Genomic DNA, 13,008 nt, shown 5'->3' with positions numbered 1-13,008 from the left:
TGGCGTCTCATGGCATCTACAGCAAAATGTCCTTGTTTTCCCACCCTGTCTGAACCTAGTCTGCCTCAGTTTTGTCCACCCCAATCTCCTTCAACTCTGATCTCTCAAGTTAGCAGCACCGTTCACTTTTCATGCTTTTCATGCCAAGTCCTTTGGCTTTTGGTTCAGTGGCAAAAGTAGTGATATTTTTATGTTCCACTGTCCACAAGAAGCTTGGGGGGTGTGTGTCCCATCAGAGCCCGTAGCAGATTTGGTGATTGCCATGGAGAACAGCTGGGAGAGCTTGAAAAGATCAGCCTGGTTGAAGATGTGCAAGAGGGCTGTTTAGCATACAGCTCTCTTCAGAAACTATGCAAATTTCTTCTTCTCCCCATCCCAGCACAAACATACTGAGTGCATACAGACTGTGTCCAGCTCCTGTACAGAAGGGTGTCTGTACCACACAGAGTATTTTAGTGAAGAGAGAGAGCCAAAATACGGTATGTATCCAGGCAGGAGGAATGCAGAAAGATAACTGGATGCACTTCCTGCAGTTTAATTGCACAGTAATATAACAATAATATAAAAGGTGGAATGATTTCAGGAAAGGGTTGTGAAAAATACTGATTTAAGGATGACAAAGTACATGTTCCTGGCAGGATGTTTTTCTGTTGCAAGGCAGCTTTTCAGTGAGAAATTCATTGCTCTCCTCTCTACCCTACTGAACAAGTGGACTTTCCTTTCCTTTTAAGTCCTAGAATTTCTGCAGCTCATTATCACTCTGCTGTTATCAGGATGCCATTAATTATCTGATGATATCTCTTGCTCTTTCAGTTAGAAAGCAGCACACTGCAAGCAGTACTGTTCAAATAAAACTGTGTTGTACACAAAATGACCAATTAGGTTTTTTTGGAACAGAATGCTCAAGAGCTTGGTATATGCCAAAATATTTTGTGTGTGTGTGGAATGTAAGCCCATTCCAGAGCAAGTCCAGCCCTGGGAATAAGACACTTGCACGTCCCAACTGTGCCATTATGCACACAGTTAATATGGGATTTTATGGATAGTCCCATAAAGCTGGCACATACTCCATATATTAGGTAAATGTCTCAAATAGCAGATACCTTCCTGTAGAGTCAAGGATTTGTTAGTACATTGTTCATGAGCTTGGCTCTCCTGAGTTATCTTAGGAATGGAGGAAGCAGAAAAAGGGGAGAAATGCTGACAGCTACTGTCAGTGTATGTTGTTAGGGCTGAAGATTTCAGACATGGTTCTTGTAATTTAATGTGGTCTAACTTGTACTTGATGTCAGAAAGCCTCAAAGTTAATTTCCTTACCGATGTGAGAGGAACACACTTGCAAGGTCTGCTTCTTGGTATATTCTATATTTGAAGGAGACATAAGGGGTTTTTTTTGATGATTCTGTATCATGGAGAGAATTCACAGCAGTCCCTTGCATTTTAGTGCAGTACAGAGCAGAAAAGGGGAAAGAGATTCCGCAGCAGTTTTGCACAGAGGATCTACTTGCATATGACAGAAAATGTGCTGATGACCAGGATGCTTACATTATTTCCAGTAAGCGTATGCACGATTTGTGCTTTATGTGGGTTATAATACTCTGAATGTTAATACTTTACTGAATAAATACTCCAACAAGAGATTTGTGAGCTTTTTAACATGCACCTAAATCTTTTCATGTGATTATCATATTAAATTTCATGTGTCATTACAGAAAGGAAGTTGTGTTATACTTTTGCTCTTTGTTTAATCAATTCTAGTAACTTTATATTTGGTATTATTGTTTTGAAACACAGTGTTTGTACAATACTCAACAGAGTTGTATTTTTTAATAATTTGGTGGATCTCTTTTTCTTACAGAAGTTTTGACGTTGGGCTGCATCGCTTTCTGGTCAGGTAAGCTAATACTTATTTTGAATTGTATTTCCATATTGCTGTGGTTTAACCTCAGTTGGCAGCCAGGCCCATGGATGCTCACTCCCCAGAACGGGATGGGGAGAGGATTGGAAGGGTAAAACTGAGAAGAGTCGTGGGATGATGTAACAGTTCAATAGGGAAGGTAAGAGCCACACACAAGCAAAGCAAAACAAGGAATTCATTCACTCCATCATGTGCAATGGTGTCTTGGGAAGACAAATGTCATGACTCAGAACATCCCCCAGCTGCTTCCTTCTTCCCCCAGCTTGATACACCGAGTGTGACACCGTATGGCGTAGGATATCCATTGGGGTCAGCTGTCCTGACTGTGTCCCCTCCTCCTCCTCCCCTTGTGCACCCCTGGTCTACTTCTTAGTGGTGGTGTGAGGAGCAGAACAGGCCTTGACTGTGTGTAACAAAAGCATCCCCGTGTTTTCAGCACAAATCCAAAACACAGCCCCTTACTAGCTGCTATGAAGAAAACAGATCCTATCTCAGCAAAAACCTATCTCAGCAAGCGTGTTATAAAGCATTTCTGTTGTTACAAGTAAAAATCACTTTGTGAATTCAGTATTACTTTATACTTTCTATGGCAAGATCTGCTTTTGTCTTCTGTTTATTTATTAGTTTGAAAAACTTTAACTATTTGTCTTGGATATCTACCCAATGTCACTCTCTAATGAACTTCTAAAGGAAAACGTGACTCAGGAAATTTCAGTGGCTGTGAAAATCTTAATTTTTCTTGTACTGCAGAAAAGCTTTTAAAAACTCTTATACTGGTAACTCTAGTACCTTCATACCTTGTAAAGAGGGCTTGAATTTTACAGAAAATTGGGAATGTGGAGTCTTATATTCTCAACAGAAAAATCAATTTATTCAATGCATGGAATGGACTGTGTTCTGAAGATGAATAAGGAAAGTGGAATCGCTGTTTGAGTACTTTGGTGGATGATATTTAGAGGGATGAAGCAATTAAAGCAGGGCACTTCAGCAAGAAAAGGGAGGTTAATGCATTTGAATTCTACACTGAGAAACTGTTTTTGCTGTTTAGAGTTTTTTGTGGGGGGCATAGTCACAGATGTTCACCAAGAATGTGTTTGCCTTCATTTTTAATAAAAAAGCTATTACCATCTACTGATCTTTACAAAGAAGTGTAGTGTGTGCTGTGAAAGGTGAATTTTTCTGTAGTCTTGGGCACTTACAGAATTAATTCTATCAGTTATTTCATCCACTGGAATGGTGCAATATATCTATCAGTGAAGAACTCTACCTTGGAAGAATGAGCCCAGTATGTATGAGCCAGAGTGCTGTTTGGATCCCACCATAAGCCTTTCCTTGAGATGACTTGCTGCTGAACTCCTTATTTTAGGCTACTTTGTGATATTTCCTGCATAAAGACTGTCTCAAACCTTCACACATGAGTCCTTGTGGCTTTAATGCAGTGGTTTTTGGCACCAGATATGAGATCATACACGCCTACATCACAAGGAAAATCAGGTTTGTTTTAAGGTTGCACAGGCCAACCCATTTCTCATAACCTTTGAGCAGTAGACTTTATAAGGTTAGGGTTATTTTGTGTATTTCTTTGTGTGTAACATTACAATGTTTAGCAGATAGCTTCCTTCACTGAAGGCATAGTGTCAATATTACTGAGTGTACTTGTGTTTTAGAGTTCTTAGACAACTGAATATTTAAGTTCTGGTATCAGTGTTACAAAATTAGTTACATCTATATTTTGACAAGCAGATTCTGTTTGTAAATAATTGCATAAGAAATGGAAATCATATTAAGACATGGCTTTAAATATGCTACTTTACAAAAGAAGTATGGTGCCTAAGAAGGTCTCCTGGGAATGCCTACAGCCACATAACCAAGAGTAGAATCATGGTAAGCATTAATGTACTAAGTTTGACGCCCTGGTAATGCTTCTGCCATAAAATATTTTCATTTGCTTCATACAAAGAATGTAGTAAGATATTTTTCCCTCATACAACATTGCTTTACATCCCAAGGAGATGCAGTATTTAAGTTGTATGTTTGCGCGATCCTGGACTGCAAATAACCATGGAATTGGCATGAGTTGAATGTCATCTTTGACTAATGTATCATTTTTTCAAAGCCAGCTGTGTCCTATGCAGTTCCTCATCTAACCTTAGCATAGACATTTTCAGCCTGTTATCTACCTCTGTTAACCAATTGGAGAACCATCATCTGCTATCTCTGTAGCTGTGCTGCTAAGGAGGAAGTAATTTTGCCTTCTGTTGTACCAGAATGAGTTTTGCTTGGTGTTTCCTTAACTAAGGAAAAAAAAAAAAAAAAAAATCCTTTTAGTAGATGATTCGGAGTAGGAAACAGACTTGGTGCTAATCTCTTCTGTTGGTCTGCCTTGTGAATTTTAGAAAGTTACTGCCTTTTTTCGCCTAGACAGTCTCTGCTCGTGAGAACTTGCAGTTCATCTCCTGTGTTCATAAAGTATCTGTCACACATGTCATACTGCCCTCTTCACAGTTTTCATTTCTGTGTGAAATACAAACAGTAGGAAAGAATAAACTTGAACCCAAACAGACCTGAGTTGCAGGAAGCATTGAAAGTCTATGAGCTGGGATTTGAAATGCACAAGAAGTTATATTGTTTTAAATATAATGATGCCACCCTGCCATGGAACAGGGAACCCAGTATGAAGCTTGCAAATATAAAATGCGGGGCCAACAAAGCTAAATATAGTCTCTGCTAAAAGGACAATCTGCCTAATTAAATGCTGATTGAAGGAACTGGGACTGTATGTACTAGCCTGGCATACAGAGTCAGTGGCTTCCCCAAGTGAAGCATGACACAAAGTTTTATAGAGAATTACAACTACACAGGGTTTTTTCTGTGTTCTTAGTAAAAAATTAATAGAAAATAATTTCTGTCCACCTGTCTATGTCTTGAACTGTGCTTCTGATACCACTTTTAAGATAGCTTGGAAAAGTTTAGCAGTCCTGTATGTTCAGATGTACTATGGATAGGTACATATTATACTGCAATGGTTAATAATATGCTGTTTACTGGCTTGGACTGAACTGGATTCTGGGACTAGATTTTTAATTACTGCTTGCAAGCTGAAATCAGGTGGTGTCATGGAACTCATATTTGTGAAGATAAAGTGCAATTGAGTATATGGGGGGTCTGGGTTTTGAACATTTGTTAGTTATACCGTTGTATTTGAAACAGGGATCATGGAAGCTCACCGGGGAAGGATTAGTACTTTTGTGATGAAAACTGGGGTTTGGTAGTAATGAAAAATATACTACTATACCTGGAAGGTCATCTGCCCACTGTTTTCACACAATGATATAAAAGAATCTATTTGTTACTACTTTTGGGATTACCAAAATTATTAATTGCCTATTTAAATCACATGAGTACTATACAAATGTAGTAATATTTTTCCAGTGTGACTGCAGGAGAAACAACCCTTTTTCTCCTAAATCAGAGCATTCTCAGAATGGAGCAATAGGTGTATTTTCAGAGTTAAAAATATATAGAAATAGCCCTTAGTATAGCAGTTTAGAGGGGAAAGACTAAGAGGCTGCCTGTTGCTCTTTGCTCACTGAAGCTATTTTATCTAGGCATTTCATCCAGTGCTGAGAACAGGGCATTGGATAAAATAAAATTGTGAACTTGTGGGAATATTTACTGTCCTGATGCCAAACAGTGCTTCCTTTAGGACAGCACTGATGAGGACAGTGGGGAAGAATGACAGTTCCTGCAGGCATGATTCTTTTGAAAAATCTCTATGCTTTCAGCTCTGCTGTGCCTTTGAAAAAGTGTGAATCATACTCATTTCAGTACAGATCTGGCTTTGAAGAGAGCTGCAGGACCACGCACCCCCAGTGTCTCTGAAAGGCATCCATCTGTTAGCAGTGCTCTCAGCTCACCCCATGGTTTGCAATTACTTTAGCTTGTTTAGAGTTGCAGGTTACTTAGGTTAGCTTAGTTAGCAAAGGTACTCTGAATACAAAACTTGAAAACCAGCCGCTTTTTTAGTTTTCTCAGGTAAAGCATGGCATAGTTTACCTCTAGAATCAAAATCTACTGTGTGGTGACCTCCACTGATTTTTAGTTAGGAAAAGGGCACCTCTGGGTAAGGGCAGAATGGTCCTATGGTGAAAGAGGGGATTTTGGTCCTAACTAAGGTATGATTACAGAAGAAGAAATGGAAAAATCTGTTCATCATCTTGCTCAACTTCTGTATGACTTTGCTGTGGAATCCCATGGGATCCCTCATCTTCAGGCTGTCCCAAGCTGAAGAAATCTATACTCCTGCTTAAAAAAAACCCCAAGCAGATCTTTCTATCACTGTATTGAAAAAAACCCCACAAAAACAGCTGGCCGAAAAACCCCAACACATCCAAAAAATTGCACAATACTAACCCCTGAACTTCTGAGCTTCCCCTTTCTCTTTAATGCACACAAGTCTTGGAGAGTCAACATGTGCTGCAGCAGTTCTCTAACTCCATTGCTAGGTAAGCTCAGTGGTGATTCTTGGCTCCAACAGCTGGACACAGATTCTGTGTGAGGTTCTCTGTAACACATGGCCTCCTATGGGGAACCAAATACCACTGCTGCTGCTGTACAGTCTCTGCTGCTCTTTTGAATGTAGCTGCCCGTAAAATACCATTGATCATCTAATATGCTGTAGCTGGGCTAGACAGCACAGTATTAATGAGATTCCATTTTCTCCAGCAGCATTGATAAAGGTATGTGGAAAGACACTTCTGCCTTTGAAAGTGCTAGATATCCCAAGGATACATTCTTTTTACTTTGTTTTGTCAAGAAATTTGACTTTTTGGTTCACTCTGTGTCCTGGATACCTAGTCAGCCTTCAAACATGCACAGCAGTCATAGAATCATACAATAGTTTTTATTCTAAGGGGCCACTAAGGATTGCCTAGGCCATCCTACCCTGGAACAAGTATGTACAGCTTCAACTAGGTCAGTTTGCTCAGGACCCTGTCCAATTTGACCTCAAGTATTTCCAGGCATGAGGCATCTACTGCCTCTCTGGGCAACTTGTTCCAATGTTTCATCACCCTAATTGAAATAAAAAATTTCTTCTTTCCCTCTGTTTGAATCTACCCTCTTTTAGCTTAAAGCTATTACCCCTTGTCCAATTGCAGCAGGCTTTATTCAACATCTTGTCCCCATCTTTCTTATAAACCCCCCTTAAGTCTTGAAGGGTTGCATTAAGGTCTCCCTGGAGCCTTCTCTAAGCTGAACAGTCCCAACTCTCACAACAGTGTGTGCCCAAACTGTCTTCTGAAGCAAACCACAATGTTTTCCTAAGAAAAAAAGTATGTGTCTGGTTCTAGGGGTCCTTCACACCAATAGGCCACTTGTTTCTGATAGATGGTGTGGATAAAAGTGTACCAGTTTTGCTGTCCTGTGGCCTGTGCAATCACCTCCTAGTTCCTTAGTAGTTTGTACCCTTGGGACTTCTCTTTTCAGGCTGTTACTTCAGTCAGCATGTAACCTCAGTCTTTTGCCATAAAAAATGGCTCCAGTGCTGCGCTCACCTTCCTTCAGACACCTTGAGGAAAACGTGGTGCCCTAAGGAGGAATTTTTGCACTGTGTGAATTTGGCTGGTCTATTCCAAATGAGGTTAATCCTGACCAGTATTGCTAAAGCTTTGTACTGCTTTCCCTGAAAGCCCTGGATGACTGATAGGAGCAGATCTATTTGACTTTTGTGTGTATGTGTGTCTATGGGAGACCTGCTGAATAAACAATACTCTTTTCTTTAGTATAACTTGTGGTATGACAATTTTATGTATCTGTCTCATTTTTCTCACTTGGATCAGTGCTGGCACAAAGGTGTTGTATTGATTAACCAGAAAAGTCTCTGGATGAAGGAAACCAATTTTTATATATACCTGTAATCATCAAAATAATGTTGACTGTAAAAACTGCCAATGCTGCAAGGGATGCACTGCATCATTCCACTTAAATCCACTGATAGGCTTCCTGGGGAACGATCCAGTGATGCTGGTAATTTGTTTGTCATGTGCAGGTAGGACCACTGTGTGTAGGATATGTGTAACTGCTGTACTTGAATTCTCTTCTGGCTCATTTCTGCCTCCAATCCCTAGCCTTTAAACAAAACAAGGGGACTGGTAGGGTATGTGACTCTAGTAAGTATTCGCTAGTCTTGAACTCCTTGGATCTCGGTACTCCTCTGGAGCAGTGCAGATAAAGCTGGTGGAAATAGCACAAGCAGTGTTTTCAGTCAGGAGTGGCCCGCTGTGGTACAAGGTTCTAGAGCAGACTAACACAGAAACAGGCTGTTTCCAGGTTTCATTGCAAAAACATCCCTTGGGAGAAGAAAGACCACTGAAATAATGTCTCCTTAGCAAAGGAGCAAAGCACAAAAGGTGATTCTTGCAATCTTTGGGAATCTTGTGATGTAAATGTGACATGCTGGAGACAGCTTTTGTAGAGACTTGAAATTTTGTGGTTGTTAGTATATATTAAACCTAAAAATGTAGTCTTGTTGGTAATAAACACAATTGTAATAATCAGCCGATGTGATTGAATTGGTTTTGTGTCTAATTTATATTTCATTTTAAGGTTAAAGCATTTATTTCATTGCTGTGAAGAGGTAGTGGTATTAGCTTAGAGAATTCTCTCTTGCTTTCAATATGGGGCCTTAGGGTTTCTGCAAAAATAATTTTAAAGTTTTAAAACATGAGAGAATAGCAGCTAATCCATCCATCCATGCATGGAGAAGTTGAAAAATATAGCTCTTTTTATAAAATACTGCAGTTACATCCAGCTGCATTGCAGACTCCTGTGAGCTCTGCTTTCAGAGGCACTGGAAGTTTTGCCATGTTTGCTGTTGTTTGCAATTTTTGAATGGGTCAGCACTGGTCTAAATGTGTTCTGTTGAAAGCAGTAATAAGAGCGAAGTGGTTAATAAAAAGAAAACAAAAAACCTCAATAAAAACCAGCAGGCTGGATAGTGCTTGGAATCTTCTAAAATGTTTCAAATTTTAGACCAACGTGACCACTACTAGAAGTCCATAATTAACTCCTGTGGGTTGCATTGGGAGGCTCTGTGACTGTTCTCCTGTGTGTATTGGGCACAAGTGTGAACTGAACAGAAGTGACCGTGATGTATAAAATCAGTTGAGGTGTCTGTCTTAGCATGGGACAGTGTCCAAGATACCCTGTTTGTTTTAAAACAACCCAACCTTAAAAACTTGATGAAACAGTAAGAAAGGCTGAGTGCTAAATTGCTTCAGAGCAATTGTGGTCTCTCAGGTGCCTTCTCAGAATGAAACCACCTATTTTTTTAAAAGAGCAAACAATCTGTTGTTACATAATGAATTAGCATTGAGCATGTTACAAAAATAAGGCTGGGGTTTGTATAAACAAAGCTGAATCTTTATGTAAATGTTATGTAAATGTGACATTTAACTTAAACTGTTGGAGTGGGGAAGTCGGGATTAACAATGTACAGATCTCATCATGTTTATGTGTTGCAACTGTGAATTAAAACAGTTTGTTATTTTTGTTGCAGGGTATTTGAGTTACTATCTGTAAGAAATACACTGTGAAACGTGAAATATTTAAAGATTCATTTCATGCTACTTTTAAATAATTTTACTGAGTCTTTTAACGGAGTGGCATCAAAGGTTGCATTTCAGTGTATTGGAAGAAAGTGTGTGCCCAGCATATTGAACCACCTGTGATTTTAAGGATTCTCAATTTATTCTTCGTGTAGTCCAGGAAGTTGTGTCACAAGAACTTTTTGTCCCTAGTTGTAAGTGCCAGAATTTGGCTGGAGTTTACATGTGATTTCAGTCTGAGGGACTTTGCATCTTTTATAGGTGAAGCAATCAGTATTTCAGAGTCACAAAAGTGAATACATAAAAAATATTATTACGTAAGAAATATCTTTTATGTATTACTTCAACTTCCACCACACACTTCTAGTTAAAACTAAGCATGTACAAAGTTTCATATGAGTATAAACTTACAGAAATCTGCTTAATTTTGTTTGCTTTTTGATTAATTCTTTTGTCTTTTACCCTTTTAACGTTGTCCTTTTTTTTCTTCTCGTGGTCCATATTTGTGTTTTAGCATGCTAAGAGACATGATTACAAATAGGAGGACGAGGATGGTATAAACTTCAAAGTTGTTCTGTGTTTCAGACGTGTTTCAGAAACCCACATGCTCTTCGTAGTGGAATTATTAAGATGTAGACCAGAACCAGAAAAAAATAGGATGAAAAGCGTGCTCTTCTACTCCAGCTTCTGGTAAATTAGTCGTGTGCAGCCCAGTAAATGACATCGCAGCCAGCACATGCCTCAGACTAATCTGTCGCCGGCCCTGCTGCTGCTGCTGCTCTGAGCTTGCCGTCCTTCCCCCCGCCGAGAAAGGGCCGTGTGATGAACCTCCCGCCCAGTGTACCCTGCCGCGTGCGGGAGAAGATGAATCCCTCAGTGCCGATGGCTTTTCCCTTTGTGCCTGGCGGTCCCGGGCGGGAGCGGCGCCGCTGCCGCGGGCCCCCGGCTGCTCTGTGGCGCTGCCGCCGGGAGGCGCTCCTGCCCCGCCCGCTGGCCCGGGCCGGCGGAGTCCTGCGGGAGCGGGGGCGCCGGGAGCTGCCGCTGGCAGCACCCCCGGGATGCGCAGCTTGTCCTCTGCGCTCGCTCCGCTGCTGCCCGGCTGCGCCTGCAGGGGATGGGACTTCGCTTTCTCTAGAACGTCTTGGGGAATGACATGGGAGTCCGTGAGGCTGCCTGTGTGTTTTTTGGAAGATGGTCCCGTTTTAGGAAATGTGCATTCAAGAAGATGCAGTCTGTTACACAATCTCCTCTACTTTTGTGCCTTTTCTTCCTGAAAACACCAGATCAGACAGGAGGTAGTTCATATAACATACGGGATTCTAGGAAGAGCTGCTCAGCATAACCTATCTGGGTTAGCACCAGAGAATACAGAACGATTCCCTTTATCCCTGTGGGCAGGGAAGCTTGCATGCCTTTCTCTTCCTTGGCTACTTTGTTGTGTGGAATGTTGTGGAGGCTGGAGTGTTCTGAATCCTTTCCTGAAGATCATGGCTGTTTGGCTCATCTTTGTGTTCAGTGTCAGCTTGCTTCACCTTGCCTGAGCCTAGAAGCAGATTTGAGGTGGTTGTGGTACAGCTTGTCAAAGCAATAACCCCTTAACTTCAACGCCAAGTTGTAAGCTACAACGGTTTCTCACGCTGTGATATCTGGATAGAACATCATCAGGTGTGTTATTGAAATAGAGAGCATCCTTCTTTAATGGCCAAACAGCAGTGTCTAGCAGTTTCAATCAGATCGATACCCTGGTAACCCACGTAGTTGTTAGTACACATTCTGCTCTCAGTCCTTATCTCCAGTACTTGGTTCTAGGTTCTCTGAATAGTCCAGGAGAGTTTATAGAGTTAAGGCAGTCTATGAGTTTAAACATCTATCTGAGAGCAAGGTGCAAAGAGAGAACATGAGAAACAAATCAAAAAGAGGAGAGGACAGGATGAAGCAGGAGGTTTGGTAACTCATACCTAGTTACCCCTAGGTCAGGTAGTTTTAGAGTTTGTGTGGAGGTGAAAATACTTTGAGATACCTGAGTGGAGGCATCAGACCTCGGTACCAATGTATCTATCTGTCGGAAGGAGTATTGATTTCAGTAGCTCAAGCACAGGACTTGACTCAGTTATTTCCATCACTGAGAGCAACACTGGTGTGTTTGGAGCTGTAAGCAGGTAAAGCACACTGTTTAAAAGTGCTGCCTGTGTGGGATGGGAGGCGTTTAGTGATTGTCAAGCTGAATAAGATACCCTATTGAAAGCCATATTCTCTCTGGATTGATGCCTAAGTGGTGTATGGAATTACTGCATGCAACTTACAGGCCACCAGTGTTATGGAAGGCTCTGGAATCCATCTGCAGAGGTGGATGCTGTTCTGGCTGACCAGTGGTACTGTGATGGGAGGTGCAATTCCAGCTTCACTGTGGACTGTGGGAATGTAGTGAGATCCAAATTTAACCCTGAAGATCTCCATGTTTTTTCTTTTCATAGATGAAGCAGGATAATGGTCATCCTTTGTAAAGTACTTTCAGATCTATGGATTAAGAATGCTGTGTAAGAGCTCAGTGATGTTTAGTATAAGCACTTTATGTAACATCAAGAACAGATGATAAAACAGGACAGGAAGCAACTATTGGATTTAGACTTGTTCTATCACAGATATGAATTTAGGGTCAAAAAAGGAAATAAAGGGATTTCAGTCTGTGTGTGCTCTTAATTGCATATAGTTAGGTGCGTTATATATGTAGATAGGAAACTAGTAAAAAGTGATCTTTTAAGCAGGTAAAATTAAGAAAATATGTATAAAACATGCAAGTTAGCATCTTTGCAAATATATATTGTTTATGGTGTGCAGTTTAAGGGGAAACACTCATTTCCTAGCACGTAAAGAAATTAGGCTATGCAAATCAAAATTGCATGCAGACTTCCATCTTAGAGGTGATAAATAATTGGGTAGATTCCATACTTTTGAAGGGAGGAAGGGTCAAAAGCTTCAGGCTTCTGTTTATCTTACTGTCTGAAATAAGTGAGTAAAATAACATGCTGTAGGCTTCTTATTCTATCCCCAAAATGTAATTGCAGTACTTCCATGCAGTGCTGAAGAATGAGCTAAGGTCATGGCAACCAAAGGATAATTCTTACTGTCAGCTGTCATACAGTTCTTGCTTCCTTTGTCCTGAAGAAGATTTATCACTTTCTTGCAAGCAACATAGCTGAATACTTGAAAAGTTGACTCCATTTTCCAACCAGCCTCTGCTGCTCTGTTCTGTGTGAACAGCAAAATGCTGTATCCTTGCCTGAGTTACATGATGTAACCCCAAACTTCAAAAACCCCATTAAATAAAGAATTCCACCTTGACTGATGTAAAGAGAATGAGGATGTATGAGTACTAAGTATTGCTCTACAGTTTTTTGTGAATACTAATGTTATGTAATGAACATTATCTCCTGTAGCTATAGGGATAACAGTATTCCATGTGCTAGTGCTTTCAGAGACTGT

The 13,008-nt window shown here is 40.5% G+C and overlaps 1 protein-coding gene across 6 annotated transcripts in view; it reads left to right on the top strand.

Annotated features, from left to right (window-relative positions):
• Positions 1-13,008, top strand: part of HHAT (hedgehog acyltransferase) — a 151,506-nt gene that overhangs the window by 30,813 nt on the left and 107,685 nt on the right. For 5 of the 6 annotated variants that reach the window (XM_042051432.1, XM_042051433.1, XM_042051430.1 and 2 more), the window contains one exon: positions 1,859-1,894. The exons of the other annotated variant lie outside the window; for it this stretch is intronic. In XM_042051432.1, coding sequence (XP_041907366.1) covers positions 1,859-1,894 — 36 coding nt within the window. The remainder of the gene's footprint in view (positions 1-1,858; positions 1,895-13,008) is intronic. 6 annotated transcript variants of the gene reach the window in all.

This window comes from Corvus kubaryi, unplaced genomic scaffold (assembly GCF_017639235.1).
Source record: "Corvus kubaryi isolate FWS band 111438036 unplaced genomic scaffold, C.kubaryi_AGA036_p1.0 76, whole genome shotgun sequence".
NCBI lineage: Eukaryota > Metazoa > Chordata > Aves > Passeriformes > Corvidae > Corvus > Corvus kubaryi.
Note: the sequence above shows the minus strand (reverse complement) of the source record. Positions and strands in the feature narration are given on the sequence as shown.